This window comes from Anolis sagrei, chromosome 12 (genome assembly GCF_037176765.1).
Source record: "Anolis sagrei isolate rAnoSag1 chromosome 12, rAnoSag1.mat, whole genome shotgun sequence".
NCBI classification, from domain to species: domain Eukaryota; kingdom Metazoa; phylum Chordata; class Lepidosauria; order Squamata; family Dactyloidae; genus Anolis; species Anolis sagrei.
In genome coordinates, this window is record NC_090032.1 from 17,500,631 (window position 1) to 17,519,259 (window position 18,629).

General features: G+C 44.2%; 1 protein-coding gene across 4 annotated transcripts in view; it reads right to left on the reverse strand.

The window, feature by feature from the left end:
* SPTBN2 (spectrin beta, non-erythrocytic 2) overlaps window positions 1-18,629 on the reverse strand; it is a 136,490-nt gene that overhangs the window by 30,180 nt on the left and 87,681 nt on the right. For all 4 annotated transcript variants that reach the window (XM_060758372.2, XM_060758373.2, XM_060758374.2 and 1 more), the window contains 11 exons: window positions 17,907-18,019; window positions 17,563-17,750; window positions 15,957-16,074; window positions 14,487-14,645; window positions 14,018-14,320; window positions 13,662-13,815; window positions 9,811-10,681; window positions 6,861-6,998; window positions 4,414-5,170; window positions 1,482-1,684; window positions 1,205-1,295 (listed from right to left, as the gene is read on the reverse strand). In XM_060758372.2, the coding sequence (XP_060614355.2) occupies window positions 1,205-1,295; window positions 1,482-1,684; window positions 4,414-5,170; window positions 6,861-6,998; window positions 9,811-10,681; window positions 13,662-13,815; window positions 14,018-14,320; window positions 14,487-14,645; window positions 15,957-16,074; window positions 17,563-17,750; window positions 17,907-18,019 (3,095 nt within the window). The remainder of the gene's footprint in view (window positions 1-1,204; window positions 1,296-1,481; window positions 1,685-4,413; window positions 5,171-6,860; window positions 6,999-9,810; window positions 10,682-13,661; window positions 13,816-14,017; window positions 14,321-14,486; window positions 14,646-15,956; window positions 16,075-17,562; window positions 17,751-17,906; window positions 18,020-18,629) is intronic.

Consider the following 18,629-nt stretch of genomic DNA (forward strand, 5'->3'; position numbering starts at 1 on the left):
CCACTCTGACCAGGGACCACTCTGACCAGGGACCACTCTGACCAGGGACCACTTGGACCAGGGACCACTTGGACCAGGAACCACTCTGACCAGGGACCACTCGGACCAGGGATCACTTTGACCAGGGACCACTTGGACCAGGGACCACTTGGACCAGGGACCATTTTGACCAGGAACCACTCTGACCAGGGACCACTCTGACCAAGGACCACTTTGACGAGGAACCACTCTGACCAGGGACCACTTGAACCAGGGACCACTTTGACCAGGGACCACTCGGACCAGGGACCACTTTGACAAGGAACCACTCTGACCAGGAACCACTTTGACCAGGGACCACTTGACTAGGGGCTACTTGACCAGAGACCGCTTTGACCAGGGACCACTCTCCAACCTTAGTACAAAGGGATTATGAATCTGTTTTTGATCAACCTTAGATTTGGTTTTGGGTCCAGATTCAGAAAATCGCACTGGATAGACCACATCAGCTCTAGTTTTTGATAGAGAACAAATACCATGGTCAGTGATAGGGAAGGAGTGGCAGATGGTGGGAGAGGCAATAAATAAAATAAAATAAATAAAGAGTAAGGAGGCTCGTGGACCAGATTTTTATTCTTGTGGGCCACAGACCACTGGTGGTCTGTGGCCCACAAGTTAAGAACCACTGATTTAGTCTAACACTTGGTTTTGGTTGTTTATAACTTATATTGAGTTTATGTTATATTATGTTTCACTTTTTTATTTGGGGCATTGAATGTTTGCCATTTTTGTTATTTTTTGTTAACTGCCCCGAGACAACAGGTTACATAATAATAATAATAATAATAATAATAATAATAATAATAATAGTTGTTGTTGTTGTTGTTGTTGTTGTTGTTATCACCTCCATTTCCCATCTCTGGCATTGGAGAGCCAGCTGCCCCACTTCTAGAGTAGTTTTTTAAATGCTGTATCATGTTAATATTGTTATTGTTTATTGTGTATTTTTTGTTTTGAATTTTATTTTTAATTTTTATTTATTTTATTTTTTAACTGTTTTGTATTGAGTATTCGTAATTGCCTTTGTTTATTGATGTGCTGTGGGCTCGGCTTCATGTAAGCCGCACCGAGCCCCTTGGGGAGATGATAGCGGGGTACAAATAAAGTATTATTATTATTATTATTATTATTATTATTATTATTATTATTGAGTCTTATTGCTCACCTCTTGGCAGTCTTGCAGAAAGTGCTGGAGTTCCCGATTGTCACGGAGCCGAGCCAGAAGGTCTTGGGCCGCATCTTGGTTTTTCCTGTGTCTGTTTGGTGGGAAGGAGAGGGAGAGAGATGAGCATGAGATATTCAGAAGAGGACACCAGCCAGAGCTTCTAGCTGGAATCATCTCAGGCAAGAGCACACCAAATTTTTATTTCTTTTCACTTCATGTCGAGATGGCTTTGCTGCACAAACCACCAGATTCCTGATCCAGGAGGAGGGTAACTTACCGACTGTCAATGGAATTGACCTTCTCCTGGATCTTTTCCGAGTGGAGGCTATCCTCCATAATCAGCTTCCGGCCCGAGTCCACCAACCCTTTGATCTTCTCCCCGTTGGCCTCCATGGTAGTCATGAAATCCTCGTGCTTTTTAATGGCAGCCTCAGCAGCTTGGAGGGAGCTGGGCATGCTCGTGTGCGTCAGGACGTATTCCTGCAGGAAGAGGTTTTGCAGGAAGGAGGGGAAAGAAAAATACTGAGGTAAGAAATGGTTCCTTTCCTGAAAGAGTCTTTGAGTGAAATTAGCAAATGCTAAGCAAGGGGCTTTGAATGAAATTAGCAACCAACATAAGAAATGTACCCTTTCTCTGTAAAAAAAAAAAAAGGAGCAACACGGAAGAAAATGTTTTAAAAACAAGCTTACATAGGAAGTTGGGTTGTGGTTAAGCGCAAAGGTTGTGGTTAAGCGCAAAGTCTGCAGGTGCAAGAAGGTAATTTCCATCAAGAGGTTGATGGGGCAGGAAGAATAAAGGTCAAAGTACGTTCCATGAGAAAAATATTCTTGTTTACTTGAGGGTATATAAAGGTTTACAAAAGCCGGGGGGGGGGGGTGAGCGGCAGTCTGCAGAAGGACATGAGAAAGTGCTGTCTGTCCGCCTCATGCTGATCAGCTTGAATAAACGGTGTCTTACATGAACCTATTGGACTCTGTAGATCACTTTGATCCTAAACCCGTGATCCCTTACATTCCTAGGTGGAAAATGCTGCGGGAAGGGCAAAAGGGGGAAGCTTCCTCCCACAACTATCTCTGGCCATTCATTTTTCATATCACTGGAAGTCCCGATTTTTGTGATATGTGAGTTTCACGGAAGAAGTCTGCATATGTAATGCAAAAGGTCTCAAGGGGTCACTCTAGAGCCCTCGGTGGCGCTGTCAGCCCTAGCTTCTGCTTACTCATAGTACGGAAACAGCAATTTCAGTAGATAAATAGGTACTGCTGTGACGGGGAGGTAAAAGGTGCCTCTGAAGACATGCAGGCAACTACCTCATCCAGGGTTTTATCATTTTATCTTGTCCATTTGGCCTGCCCATTGTGTTCGATTTTCTATTATGCTATTTTGCTTTGTTTACTTTTATTATTACTAGTATTACTAGCTCGCTTCAGGAAAGGCAAAAGCTGCACATCGCAAGTGCTGAACCTGACTCAGCACATAGAAGATGGCTTAGAAAGGCAGCAGATCACACGAGCCGTCTTCATAGACCTGTCAGCGGCTTATGATACTGTGAACCACCGCCTCCTCCTAAGAAAAATGTATAGTATCACAAAGGACTACCGTCTCACCCGCCTCATAGAAGCCTGCTACAAAACAGGAGCTTCTTTGTTGAGTTCCAGGGCCAGAGAAGCAGATGGCGAAAACAGGGGAGCGTGCTAGCCCCATCCATGTTCAACATCTACACAAATGGCCAGCCACTGCCAGAAGGGACAGAGAGCTTCATCTATGCTGATGATCGTGCCATTACTGCTCAAGCAAGGAGCTTTGAGATGGTTGAACAGAAGCTCTCCGAAGCTCTAGGTGCTTTTACTGCCTATTACAGGGAAAACCAACTGATCCCTAATCCATCTAAAACACAGACATGTGCTTTTCACCTCAAGAACAGACAAGCATCTTGAGCTCTGAGGATCACCTGGGAAGGAATCCCACTGGAGCATTGCAGCGCACCCAAATACCTGGGAGTCACTCTGGACCGTGCTCTTACCTACAAGAAGCACTGCCTGAACATCCAGCAAAAAGTGGGTGCTAGAAACAATATGATACAAAAGCTGACTGGCACAACCTGGGGGTCACAACCAGACACAGTGAAGACATCTGTCCTTGCGCTATGCTACTCTGTTGCTGAGTATGCATGCCCAGTGTGGAACACATCTCACCACACTAAAACAGTGGATGTGGCTCTTAATGAGACATGCCGCATTATCACGGGGTATCTGCGCCCGACACCACTGGAGGAATTACACTGTCTAGCCGGTATCGCACCACCTGACATCCGCCGGGAAGTAGCAGCCAATAGTGAAAGGACCAAGGCAGAGACATCTCCAGCTCATCCCTTGTTTGGGTATCAGCCAGCACGTCAACGACTTAAATCAAGACATAGTTTTCTAAGATCTACAGAGACACTCGCTGGAACACCCCAGCAAGCAAGAGTCCAAAAGTGGCAGGCTCAAACCCAGTACCTCAATCCGTAGGTGATACCAGATGAGAGACTCCCCCCTGGGCACATAGAAGACTGGGCGACTTGGAAGGCGCTGAACAGACTGCGCTCTGGCACCACGAGAGAGCCAACCTTAAGAAATGGGGCCACAAAGTGGAGTCCACGACATGTGAGTGTGGAGAAGAGCAAACCACAGACCACCTGCTGCAATGCAACCTGAACCCTGCTACATGCACTATGGAGGACCTCCTTGCGGCAACACCAGAGGCACTCCAAGTGGCCAGATACTGGTCAAAGGACATTTAATCAACTACCAAGCTTGCAAATTCTGTGTTTTGTCTGTTTGGTTGTTTGTTTTTGTTAAAAATGTAATACAAATGTCTGGTTGCTGATGACACGATAAATAAATACTAGTATTATATTGTATTACATCAAGGATGATAAAAACATCAAATCATCCAGGCGTCCCCTGGGCAACGTCCTTGCAGACAGCCAATTCTCTCACACCAGAAGCAACTTGCAGTTTCTCAAGTTGCTCCTGACACAACAAAAAAAAATTGTATTACATTATAATATTATAAATATTATATGTATATTATATTATATTATATTATTAGTAATTACTCTGCAGAATTAAATTACTGAATCTTAATCTCCTCGATTCCTGGTCTTAATTGGGAAGTAGAAAGGACCGGAAATATAGCCGGGCGATATGCGTTGACAACACTGTACCTGGTTGCTGAGCACCCCTTCCACCTGCTTGGTGTCCCTCAGGAAGATCTGGAAGCTGTACGCCTGAGACAAGAGCTGGTGCCGGTTCTCCCACATCTGGCCCAGTTCATTCCAGCCGGTGTCCAGAGCCTGGAGGCGCTGCTGCAGGAACATGTGCTGGGCGTCCGTGTGGCCTTGCGTCACCTCCTTCCCCATGGCGCGCAGGCGCCGGTAATCGCCCCTGTAGTGTTCCACCTCGTTGCGGATGGTCTCGTGCAGGTTCAAGAGGCGCTCCGCTTCCGCCAAAGTGGCCGGCACGTCCTCCGAAGCGATGGCGGTCTGGGTGCGCAAGAGCCAGGCTTGGAAGTCATCCAGGTCGCGCAGGAAGCCCTGGAGCTTGCTGGCTTCCCCCAGAGACTCCTCCCGGTGTCGCATGGTCTCCCTCAGGTCCTCCCAGGTGCCGTCGATTTCGGATAAGCGGCCCAAAATAGCGGCCGACTGCTCCGGGTGGTGTTCCGTCAACCGGACGGCTTCCTCCCGCAGGTCCCGCACTTTGCCTTGGATGGCCTCCAGGTCCCGCTCCATGCCGGCCAGCTTCCGCTGCAGCGCCATCACGCCGGCCAAATCGTTGCCCAAGCCGTGGGTTGACTCGATCACTTTGGTCTTCTCCCGCATCCAAGCCTTGGTCTCGTTGCACTCCAGGTGGTAGTTCTGGATGCTGAGGGCGGACGTCAGAGCCTCCTTCTTCCGGCTGGCCAGGGCTTGGAACTGCTGCCACCTGAGGATGGAAAAATCACCCATCGTTTTGACAGAAGCTCAATCCTTAGCACAGGCGAGGGCAAGCTTTCTGACTTGAGGGCCACATGCAAACACTCCCTGCTAGGAGGACTGGCTTCCTGGGGATGGAAGGAAGGAATGGAAGGGGGAAGGAAAGAGAGAAGGAAGGAAGGAGGAAAGAGGAAAAGAAGAAAAGACAAAAATAAAAGAAGGAAGGATGAAAGGGTCGAAGAAAAGGACAGAAAAAGAGAAGGAAGGATGGATGAAAGGGAGGAAGAGAAGGATGGAAGGAAGGGAAGGATAAAGGAAAGAGATAAAGAAGGAAAGACAAAAGGGAAGGAGAAGAAGAGAGGGAAGAAAGAGGGGAGAAAGAAAAGATAAAAGGAAAGAAGCATGAAAGGGTGGAAGAAAAGGAGGATAAAGGAAAGAGAGAAAGAAGGAAAGACAAAAAGGAAGGAAGGAAGGAAGGAAGGAAGGAAGGAAGGAAGGAAGGAGAAGGAGCGAGGGAGGAAAGAGGGAAGGAAGGAAAAATAAAAGGAAAGAAGCATGAAAGGGTGGACGAAAAAGAGGACAGAAAAAGAGAAGGAAGGAAGGGAGGAAGAGAAGGATGGAAGAAAGGGAAGGATAAAGGAAAGAGTGAAGGAAGGAAAGACAAAAGAGAAGGAAAGAAGGAAGGAAAAGGAGAGAGGGAGGAAAGAGGGAAGGAAGGATGAAAGAGTGGAAGAAAAGGAGGACAGAAAAAAGGGAAGGAGAGAAGGATGAAAGGGAGGAAGAGAAGGATGGAAGGAAGGGGAGGATAAAGGAAAGAGAAAAGGAAGGAAAGACAAAAGGGAAGGAAGGAAAGAAAAGGAGAGAGGGAGAAAAGAGGGGGGAAAGGAAAGAAGGATGAAAGGGTGGAAGAAAAGGAGGACAGAAAGAGAGAAGTAGGGAAGGATGAAAGGGAGGAAGAGAAGGATGAAATGAAGGGAAGGATAAAGGAAAGAGAAATGGAAAGAAAGACAAAAGGGAAGGAAGGAAGGAGAAGGAAAGAGGGAAGGATGAAAGAATGGAAGGGAAGGATGGAAGGAAAAAGAGGAACGGGAGGGAAGGGAGGTAAGAATGGAAAGAGAAAAGGAAGGAAAAACAAAAGGAAGAGAAGGACAAAAGGGTGGAAGGGAAGGATGGAAGGAAAGAGAGGAGGAGGGAGAAAGATGAAGAAAGGGAGGGAGGAAAGAGAGAAAGAAAGACAAAAGGGAGGGAAGAAGGAAGGAGAAAGAGGGAGAGAGAGAAGGAAGGATGAAAGGGTGGAAGGAAATGGAGGGAGGGAGGAAGAGGAAGGAAGAGAGGGTGGGAAGGAGGAAAGAGAAAAGACAAAAGGGAGGGAAGGAAAGAGAAAGATGGAGAGAGGGAAGGAAGGATTAATTGTGGAAGGGAAGGAGAAAGAGGGAGGGAAGGAGGAACCAAAGAGAGAAGGAAGGAAGACTAGATTGGTGAGAGAGAGGAGGGCCAGAGAAAGGAGCCTAAGGGGCCGCATCCAGCCCGCGGGTTTGGGTTTGCCCATACCTGCCTAGGTGGATCAGGGCCCTTAGTGTCGCCTCAAACTCACAGACTTTCATTTCAGCCTAGGGTCTTCGAGCATTCAAACTGGCACGTCTGTTCTGTATTCAATTCCAGCACCCACGAAAGATCTCGCTGGTCTTTCTAGCACCCACCTGGTATTGAGTTTTTCTTGAGTATCCTGGATGCTGTTCTTGTTCCTGTGGTCAGTGCCCAAAAGCTGGGTTGCAATCTCATTCACAGCTGCAATGCGAGAGGCCAAGTTATTCATCTCTGGCTCCAGCGTCTCAAACCTAAGACAGTGAGAATCAAAAGATGAGAGTCACTGTTAATCTCTCAGGAGTGCTTTAATTGTATTTTCCTATCTGGCAGGGGGATGGACTAGATGGTCATTGGTGTCCCTTCCAAATCTATTATGATTCTATAGGATTTTTTTCATGTCCGGAGTGACTTGAGAAACTTCAAGTCGCTTCTGGTGTGAGAGAATTGGCCGTCTGCAAGGACGTTGCCCAGGGGACGCCCGGATGTTTTGATGTTTACCGTCCTTGTGGGAGGCTTCTCTCTCATGAATATATGATTTTGTGCACTGGCATGTCTTTGTCCCTGACAGTTCAAAGACATACTTAGCTACATCAGTTTAACAGCTGAGAGACCTAGCTGCCTTGCATGAATGCTGGGTTTTTGTGTTTGTTTGTTTTTTTCGTGTCAGGAGAAACTTGAGAAACTGCAAGTCGCTTTTTTCCTTCTTAATTTTAAAGCCTGACACAATACTAAATTCATTAATAATTTCCAATAAGGCATGTATGCTCCTTAAAGCTTCCCTTAAGAAACAAACCAAATCATCTGCATACGCCTTCCCTTTAAATTCATACTCTTTTACTTTAATTCTTTTAATTTCACTAACTTCTCTAATTCTATTGTTCAAAATTCCTAATATCCAAATCAACAGTAGAGGCGACTTTTTGAATTTCTATATAATTTGACATTTGATCATTTATTTTTAATTTGGCTCTTTGCCTTGAGTGAATCGCTCCTATTGCCTTTCTGAAATATTGACCTACTCCAAAGTGGTCCAATACTTTAAACAGATAGTCCCACTGCACATTGTCAAATGCTTTCTCAGCATCTAAAAACAATAACGCGATCTCTCTACTTGGGTCTTGTTCGGTGTACTCTAACATATCTATCACTGTTCTCACATTTTGGCTCATATGCCTAATAATAATAATAATAATAATAATAATAATAATAATAATAACAACAACAATGTATTGTCGAAGGCTTTCATGGCTGGAATCACTCGGTTCTTGTAGGTTTTTTCGGGCTATAGGGCCATGTTCTAGAGGCATTTCTCCTGACGTTTCGCCTGCATCTATGGCAAGCATCCTCAGAGGTAGTGAGGATGAGGCTACCTCTGAGGATGCTTGCCATAGATGCAGGCGAAACGTCAGGAGAAATGCCTCTAGAACATGGCCCTATAGCCCGAAAAAACCTACAAGAACTGAATAATAACAACAACACTTTATTTGTACCCCCCTACCATCTCCCCAAGGGACTCTGTGCAGCTTACGTGAGGCCGAGCCCAAATACAACAATACAAGCAATAAAACAATAATACAAGTAATTAAAATAAAATAGACATTAAAATATACAACATTATCGGTAAGACAGCACACAATTAAAAACAGTGGGAAGGCCAAATGTAAAATTAAAATTGGAAGTGATGCTGGGGCATGGACGAAAAGGTGGGAGGAAACCTGCTTGACCCCCATGTACTAATTTAGTTAAGGTTTTTTTCAACCTGTTCGCTAAAATTTCTGCGAATAACTTATAATCATTATTGACCAATAAAATTGGTCTATAATTCTTCACTTGCTCGATATCTCTGTCTAGTTTGGGTAAAAGAACTATTGTAGCTTCCTCCCAGGACTTAGGCATCCCTCCTTTTTGGAGTACTTGATTCATCGTAGAAAGCAAGAACGGGCCTAATTCTTCTTTATACACCTTATAAAACAAAGCAGAGAATCCATCTGGACCTGGGCTTTATTTAATTTAGCTTTATCTATAGCTGTGTTCAATTCTTCCCAGGTTTCGGCGGTGACCAGGGGAGCATTTGCACAGTTAAAACTTGTGCGCCAGCTGCGCCCGTACCTTGGGAAGTCTGACTTGGCCACGGTAGTCCACGCTCTGGTTACATCCCGCCTAGACTACTACAACGCTCTCTACGTGGGGTTGCCTTTGAAGATGGCTCGGAAGCTTCAAGTAGTCCAGCGCTCGGCAGCCATGATTCTAACAGGAGCGGAACGCAGGGAGCATACAACTCCCCTGTTGCGCCAACTCCACTGGCTACCGATTTGCTACCGGGCTCAATTCAAAGTGCTGGCATTGACCTTTAAAGCCCTAAACGGTTCCGGCCCAAGCTACCTACCCGACCGCATCTCTGCCTATGAACCCACCAGGACTTTGAGATCTTCCAGGGAGGCCCTGCTCTCGATCCCGCCAGCTTCACAAGCACGGCTGGTGGGGACGAGAGATAGGGCCTTCTCGGTGGTGGCTCCCCGGCTGTGGAACGCCCTTCCCACAGACATTAGATTAGCACCATCTCTAATGGTATTCCGCAAGAAAGTAAAGACCTGGTTATTTGTGCAGGCATTCGAATAATTTAGTGCAATGATTGGTAATGACATAGGAATGGAACAATGGATGACGAATCTGGATCGTGTTTTTTAGTGATGAGACGCTAGTGAATTGTTATTATAGTAATTGTGTACTAACTGTGTATTAGATTAGGCTGTTAACTGTTTTTTATATTGATGCATTGAATTTTGCTGTTTTCGTGTGCTGTGAACCGCTGTGAGTCGCCTCCGGGCTGAGAACAGCGGTATAGAAGTAAAGTAAATAAATAATAATAATAATAATAATAATAATAATAATAATTTGTCTATCCAGATCTGATTTCATATCTTCTGGAGCTGACAGAGGGAGCTCACCCACACTCTCCCCGGATTCGAATCTGCGACCTGTCAGACTACCGCCACAAGGGTTTAACCCACTTCTATGATTCTATGGTGATTTCTGAGATAACTGCCGAAAGGGTGCACTCACCTTTGTTGAACCACTTCGAGGTCTTCTAGCTTCTCTGGGACATCCATGGTTTCGATCCAGTACTCCCGCTCGCCGATCCAGAGCCCGCAAGCGTCTGCTTCGCTGAACATCTTGTAGAGGTTGAGGGCATCCTGCAACGCCTGCTTGCGGTGCTCCGCCAACGTCACCAACTCCTCATAGCGCTGCTCCAAAGCAGGAAGGCGGCCGTCCACCTCGGGGGAGTGGGCAAACGCGGGTGGCAAGCTTTGGGCTTGTTCGTGCAAGGCATCCAGGGTGGGCCGGTGGTTGTGAATCTCCTCTTCCACCTCCTTGTGCTTCTTCACCAAACTCTGCGTGGAATACTCGTCGTGGCCCACGTCGGAGCTGGACACCAACCGGAGGGCGTCCAGCAGCCAGGCTTCCATGTCATTTGCGTCGGCCTGGAACTGGTAGAAGTTGGAAGCCTGGAGGAGGCGTTGCTCCCGTTGGCTCGACAGCGCCTCCAGCTGCTCCCACTGCTCCTCGATTTCCCGGATCCTTTCGGCCACCTCGGCGGCTCCAAAGTGGCCCTCGGCGACTAGCTGCCGGCCTTCGGCGATGCTCTGCTGCAGCGGCCCGGCGCGGCCACTCATCTCGTCGTGGAAGGCGTTGTGCTTGCTGGTGAGTCGGCGCGAGCTGGTCAAGTCCTTGCCGAAGTCGTCCGACGAGAGGATTTGGCTCTGCTCCCGGATCCAGGCCTCCTCCTCCCCCATGTCCCAGAAGAACTTCCAGAGGCGGCGAGACTCCTCCAGCTTGGCCCGCCGCTGAGCTGCCAGGGCCACCAGCTCCTTATAGCACCGGTCCAGGGTTGCCAGGCGCTCTTGGACGAGGTGCGGGTCGCAGGGCTTGTATCCTGGAGGGGCAAATACCACATTTGCATATTAAGACAATTTTTCAAAAACCCACACTTATAGAATGATAGAGTTGGAAGAGACCACATCTCTTGGGCCAGACTACTTCCTTTCTTATCAACAAGAAGAGTCAGCATCTGTCCGGAAACTGAGATGGAGCCAATATATTTTACCTGGCCAAACAATCTGTCAGTAATAAACCAATATTATTTTGCAATGTTACCTAAATATTAATAATAATTAAATATTTTTAAATTTGACATTTAATTTAATGCATTTTAATATTTGAATAATATAGCAAAGTAATAGTATTTATCATTCAGTTTAAATATGAAACTCCTTAATATTTAGGTAACATTGCAAAATAATAATTTCTTTCCTATTTATTTTTTTAAATGGCATAAAATAAATAAACAAATAATATCCGGCGGGCGCGTGTCAGTAGAAATGGCTACGCGTGTCAGTACTGACACGTGTGTCATAGGTTCACCATCACGGGTGTAGTATTGTACGCTCCGCCTCGTAGTTTAAGATCCACTGGGGAGGAAAGGAGGGTGGACGCCGATCTAATCTCGCTGGAAAACGAATTCCACAAGAAGGGGGTCACCACCGAGAAGGCCCTGTCCCTTGTCCCCACCAGATGCGTTTGCGAGGCCAGTGGGACTGAGAGCAGGGCCTCCCCGGTGGAGGCGGAGTGTAGAGGGAGATTTATGCACAGCTTTTCTCCCCCTGAGGAAACTCAAGGCGGTTTCCTATATTATAAAGGCCAAATTCAGTCCCATACATACATGTGAAAACCAAAGGTGGCAATGCTGAAAAGAGGACGGTTGCCCCTGTTCCAGGTCTATCCTTCCTTCCTCTTTCATAGAATCATAGAGTTGGAAGAGACCTCATGGGCCATCCAGTCCAACCCCATTCTGCCAAGAAGCAGGAAAATTGCATTCAAAGCACGCCCGACAGATGGCCATCCAGCCTCTGTTTAAAAGCCTCCAAAGAAGGAGCTTCCACTATACTCTGGAGCAGAGAGTTCCACTGCTGAATGGCTCTCACAGTCAAGAAGTTCATGCACACTGGCAGTGGGCCTCCAGGGCAGAGAGTTCCACTGCTGAACGGCTCTCACAGTCAAGAAGTTCATGCGCTCTGGCACTGGGGAAACTTCAGGGGATTCTTCCTCCCTCAATTTTAGACCAATCCTGATGAAACCTGCTACAGTGGTAGAACACATGGACCACTGTTAGCTCACCAAATTTCATTACCTTTGACTTATCCATGGATTATTGGCAAATTTCCAATTTTTTTTTTATAAAAAACATATTTTTAATAATAAGGAAAATCTGTTCCTGGTTTGAATGTATTATTTCCTGTTTCATTGGGTGGTCTTTACTTTGAAAGTAGTTGTTCTACTCCAGAAACTTTGTGTGGCAAAAACCATGTTAAATTGGTGAACAGAAACCATCAAGGGACATCTAGACTGACCCCCTTCTTCTGGGCAGAAAGGCACCATCCAAACTCTCCTGACATCCATTTGCTTCCTCTACTGAGTTGGAGGGGACCTTCGAGACACATCCATTCATTTATTCCTTTTTGCAGAAGCAATCAATCATTTTATTTTATCATTGTTTACTAACGTAAAGGGCTAGCTGGCTGGCTGTGGCTGGCCTCCCCAGTGCCTTGTTCGTGGCAATCAGGCAAAAGTAAAAGGATTGGTTCTTTAAGCAGTTTATGTTCTTTTGGCTTTGCAGAGGTTGCTTATTGTTTTGTCCCTACCTTTTTCTTTCCTTCTTTCCCTCCTTCCTTCGCTCCCTCTTCCTTCCCTTTTTTCTTTCCTTCCCTCCTTCCTTCCTTCCTTCTCTACCTTTCCTTCCTTCCCCCCTTTTCTTTATCTCTTTTTTCTCTCATTTCTTCTTTTCTTCCCTACCTCCTTCCTTCCTTCTTTCATTCAGTTTTTGCTTCTATCCTTCCTTCTCTCTTTCCTTCCCTCCCCCTTTCTCTCCTTCTTTCCCTCCTTCCTTCACTCCCTCTTTCCTTCCTTCCTTCCTTCCTTCCTTCCTTCCTTCCTTTTTTTCTTTCTTTCTCTCCTTCCTTCTCTACCTTTCCTTCCTTCCCTCTTTTCTTTATTTTCTTCTTTCTCTCATTTCTTCCTTCCCTACCTCCTTCCGTCCTTCCTTCGCTTTTTGCTTCCCTCCTTCCTTCTCTCCTTCCTTCCTTCCTTCCTTCCTTCCTTCCTTCCTTTTTTTGTTTCTTTCTCTCCTTCCTTCCTTCTCTACCTTTCCTTCCTTCCCTTTTTTATCTATCTCTTTTCTCTCTCATTTATTCCTTCCCTACTTCCTTCCTTCGCTTTCTGCTTCCATCCTTCCTTCTCTCTTTCATTCCCTCCCTTTTTCTCTCTTTCTTTCCCTCCTTCCTTCGCTCCCTCTTTCCTTTCTTCCCTTTTTTCTTTCTTTCTCTCCTTCCTTCCTTCTCTACCTTTCCTTCCTTCCCTTTTTTATCTATCTCTTTTTTCTCTCATTTATTCCTTCCCTACTTCCTTCCTTCGCTTTCTGCTTCCATCCTTCCTTCTCTCTTTCCTTCCCTCCCTCTTTCCTTCCTTTCAAATTTAGATTCCTCCCCCCCCCCCCACTCTCCACCTTTCCTGCATGGTTCAAAACTACATCGGATGTCCAAATTAGTAGGTTTTTTTCCGAATGTCTGTTATTTCCAAGTGAATCTATCCAACGCTAGTGTCTACTACTAACATTAATACACTAACTCTGCAATGTGCCTTGACACATCTAGCAAAATCAGGTTTGGCCCCGAAGACTTGGAGAAGGAGGGATCAATCAGCCCAAAGGCAGAGTTGGAAGCAAGGAAATGAAATGGATGCCAGGCATCTATTATTATTATTATTATTATTATTATTATTATTATTATTATTATTATTAATGGATGCCAGGCATCTATTATTGCACTTTTCCGAACAATCCCATCTCCTGCAGACATCACCTTCTCCGGAAACGGCAAAGTGCTGGGCAGCGGCACTGACGGCTTTGACCCGTTCGGCTTGGACTGTGATGTCGGCCTCGACCAGAGCGTGGATCTGAAGCAGGTCCTCCACGCCGTGCAAATGTTTCCCAAAGTCCTGAGACTGGAGCCGGCCCTGCAAGGAAACGTAGCAAAGGGTGAGAGAACCATTTCCCAGTCACTTGATTGTAAGCCACCCTGAGATATTTGGACACATTTATTTACTACATTTCCCACAATGCATGGTTGTTCATTAGCCAAAATGGCTGAAGGACCCAAAATAGCTGTCTGTAGCAGTCTTTGTGTACAACATTTATATGCTGCCCTTTCCCCATTACCTTCATCTCCTCCAGCCAATCCATGAGGTAGGCCAAGTCCTGGAACATCTTCTGCAGCTCGAAATGGAGCATCAGGCGCTCGCGGCGGGCAGCCACCAGCTCCCGCAGGTAATCCCACAGCCTCGCGACATTGTTCTTGCGCGCCAGCACCCGCTTGATGTCGTGGTAGCCCTCCATCTCCAGCTCGTCTGCCACCGCATTCACGGCTGCCACGCGCTCGCTGTAGGCCACAATGTCTGTTTCGATGGCTTCGTGCTTCCGCACTGCTGCTTCCACCGCCGAAATATCTAACCCAAAGTTATCCTGAAGGTGAAGACAACAATTGTTGTTGTTATTTCTTACCCATCTCTCTCTCTCTCTCTGTATGGACTGACGTGGGAGAAAGACTACCAATGTATATATAACATCAGTTGAAAAGACACATGTGCCCATCCAACCCACATCTTGGTCTCCATGTAAGAAAACAGACCTGGGAAACGAGGCGCTGGTTCTCGCTCAGCCAGGTCTCGCGCATGGCTGCTTTTCGGTCAAACCGGGCTGCCAGTTGCTCCAGCTTCTCTTGCCGAATCAACTCGTTGCGAAGGGCTAGCTCTCGCTCGTGCTCTGCTTTCTCCAGGCGCTCCCAGCCCTGCAGAGAGTTTGACGGAGATTAGAAGAGGAGAGAAATAGCATATGTGCGATTTCACAGGCACCACGATGAAGAAATCATGGCACTACCTCCAACCATTGAATAGCTAGGCTTGGGCAATCAAGAAAAAAATTGGTTCTAAACTCATTTTGTTTTTAGGGTGCGCTGGCGTTTCAAAATTCTGAGGACTTCCGAAATTTAAGATTTCGAAATTTCGAAATTTCCGAAATTTTGTAAATTACGAATCGATTTGTTAATGGTGGACGCGATTGCTAAAAAAAACCTCCAAATGGGACAGAGGGAACTTCTGAAGCTCCCTCTGTTGTTGACTGTTGGTGTGATAAAACAAACAACGATCTTATATTATATTATATTATTATTATATTATATTGTTGTATATTATATTATAATATTATTATATTATATTATTGTATATTATATTATTATTATTATTATATTATATATTATTATAATATATATAATATAATATAATAATTTATTATATTATATTATATATATTATATTATTATTATATATTATATTATATATTATATATTATAATATTATATATATTATAATATATAATTATAATATAATATAATAACAATATAGTAATATAATATATAATAATATAATATAATATAATAATTTATTATATTATATTATATATATTATATTATATTATTATAATATTATTATATTATATTATTGCATATTATATTATTATTATATATTATATTATATATTATATATTATAATATTATATATATTATAATATATAATTATAATATAATATAATAACAATATAGTAATATAATATATAATAATATAATATAATATAATATAATATACAATACAATGCACCAGACATATGAAAATAATTACGAAATAATTACGAAATAATTATGAAATAATTACAAAATAATTACGAAATAATTACGAAAATTGGAAAAAATTGTTTCGATTCTTAATTACTCCTCACACTATTCCTGCATGGCTCGATATTGGATCGTAAGCTAATTTAAATACGAATCAATAACGAATAACGAAATTAACGAACTGGATCGGCCAAGCCTATTGAATACCATGGACTCATAGGAGGTATGTTAAGCAAGTTCTCTCCCCCCCCCCCCCCCCCACACACACACACAGCTGAGGGTTTTGAGGAATTCGGGGCCATACTTAGGGGTCTCAAGGATAGCCCATTGGCAAGACTTTGCCTACAGCTGGGATAGATGAACATGGTTCTCAGGAGGCTTCTTACAGCTCTTGAGTCCTTGCCTCTTCTGCCATCCTTGTTTGCTGCCTCACCTTGTTGATGTCCGAGATCAGCCTTCCCTCTCTTGGCGTGTAAACCTTCTGGTTATTGGCTCGCATTTTACTCTGGATGGTGAAAAGCAGAACTTCAAGATTCCCTTTCTCTGTGAACCTGGAAGTAAATACAATACAATAAAAATATAAATAAAAGAAGGAAGTGTTGAAGCCTGGGACTTTTGGATGCTGTTACATTTTTGTTCAGGCTTGAGTTATGCACATGCAGAGAAAGACAGTTTGAAGAGTGAAGCAGAACGAGAGACAAAGTTTGGAGTGTATTCTTGCTTCATGAGCTGCTGAAGGCATTTTGTGAGCTGATCAAACATGAACTGCACGTGGTTTATTTTACATTATTTTACATCACACAAGTTGAGCCAGGCTCATTCAGCCTTTATAGCTAAAGCCAGCATTCTGAATTGTTCTTGGTAGCAAACTGGCAGCCAGTGGAGCTGGCGCAATGGGGTATGTGTATTAATTTGTTCCTTCTTATCTTCTTACCTAATTGGATTTACCTATTTCTTTAAAGTGCTTTTTTACTTTGCTGCGTTTTACTTTGCTGAACTTTGCTAACTGTACCATGGATTAATTTGTTCCTTCTTCTTACCTAATTGGATTTACCTCTTTCTTTAAAGTGCTTTTTACTTTGCTGAACTTTGCTGAACTGTACCTTGGATTAATTTGTTCCCGCTTATCTTCTTACCTAATTGGATTTACCTATTTCTTTAAAGTGCTTTTTTTTACTTTGCTGAACTTTGCTGAATTGTACCTTGGATTAATTTGTTCCCGCTTATCTTCTTACCTAATTGGATTTACCTATTTCTTTAAAGTGCTTTTTTACTTTGCTGCTTTTTACTTTGCTGAACTTTGCTGAACTGTACCTTGGATTAATTTGTTCCTGCTTATCTTCTTACCTAATTGGATTTACCTATTTCTTTAAAGTGCTTTTTTTAATTTGCTGCTTTTTACTTTGCTGAACTTTGCTGAACTGTACCTTGGATTAATTTGTTCCCGCTTATCTTCTTACCTAATTGGATTTACCTATTTCTTTAAAGTGCTTTTTTACTTTGCTCCTTTTTACTTTGCTGAACTTTGCTGAACTGTACCATGGATTAATTTGTTCCTGCTTATCTTCTTACCTAATTGGATTTACCTATTTCTTTTAAGTGCTTTTTATTTTGCTGCTTTTTACTTTGCTGAACTTTGCTGAACTGTACCTTGGATTAATTTGTTCCTGCTTATCTTCTTACCTAATTGGATTTACCTATTTCTTTAAAGTGCTTTTTATTTTGCTGCTTTTTACTTTGCTGAACTTTGCTGAACTGTACCATGGATTAATTTGTTCCTGCTTATCTTCTTACCTAATTGGATTTACCTCTTTCTTTAAAGTGCTTTTTACTTTGCTGAACTGTATCTTGGATTAATTTGTTCTTGCTTATCTTCTTACCTAACTGGATTTACCTATTTCTTTAAAGTGCTTTTTACTTTGCTGCTTTTTACTTATCAGTCTACACGAGATGTAACCAGCACATGGACCATCATGGCCAAGTTTGACTTCCCAAGGTATTTCCAAAACTCTCTGAACCAATAGGAATGCTGCACTTACTTGGGGGGTTTCTCCACCGTGCGGTAGGTGTTGAACGCTTGGAGCTGGTTCTGGACTCCACTTAGGCAGTTGGCCAGCTTCCGGTCGTTCAGGGTCAATATGGTTTGCTCGATCCACTGGAGCAGGTCAGAGGCGAGCGTCTCGTACTTCTCGATCAGCTTGTCAGCTTCGATGGCGTAATCCAGCACCTGGAGAGAGTTTGAAGAACATACACGTTTCTAAACTGCTCCTATGGTCACCCAGGCAGCATTGGGGGAATTCTGGGAGATGTAGTTTGGAGAGCAACAGCATCAATGTCTCCTCTTCCTCCACCTTCGTTCTCCCGAGTTTTCCCCTTAGGGTACCTTCCCAATCCGTTTTCCTTCCACGGCTAAGGCTTTCATCTTGGAGAAATAGTGGTAGTAGGTGGCGACGTAGGTAATGATGGACTTCTCATCTGGCTGGTCGACGTTCACATCTAGGAAAAAGTGTGGGAGAAGAATGGAGACGTGAGAGAAAGAAGGTAATGCAAGAGACTGGACACTTGGTTTGGCAGATGGATATTCTTACTGGTGAGACTGGTTAGCAGGACTAGAGTAGAGTTGGATGATCATAGAATCCTAGAGTTGGAAGAGACCTCGTGAGCCATCCAGTCCAACCCCATTCTGCCAAGAAGCAGGAAAATCACATTCAAAGCACCCCCGACAGATGGCCATCCAGGCTCTGTTTAAAATCCTCCAAAGAAGGAGACTCCACCACACTCCAGGGCAGAGAGTTCCACTGCTGAACAGCTCTCACAGTCAGGAAATTCTTCCTAATGTTCAGATGGAGTCTCCTTTCTTGTAGTTTGTAGCCATTGTTCCTCATCCTAGTCTCCAGGGAAGCAGAAAACAAGCTTGCTCCCTCCTCCCTATGATTTCCTCTCACATATGAGGGTTGAATGAAAAGTAATGCTTCCAACTTCATAACTCCTCAACAGATGGCATAACTAGTATGCAGCAGGTACTGACTTGTTCAGTAGACTCTCCTCTACAGCAGAAGGTGTCACCTCAACATCTTTAAACTTACTCGCCCAATGACGTACAGTC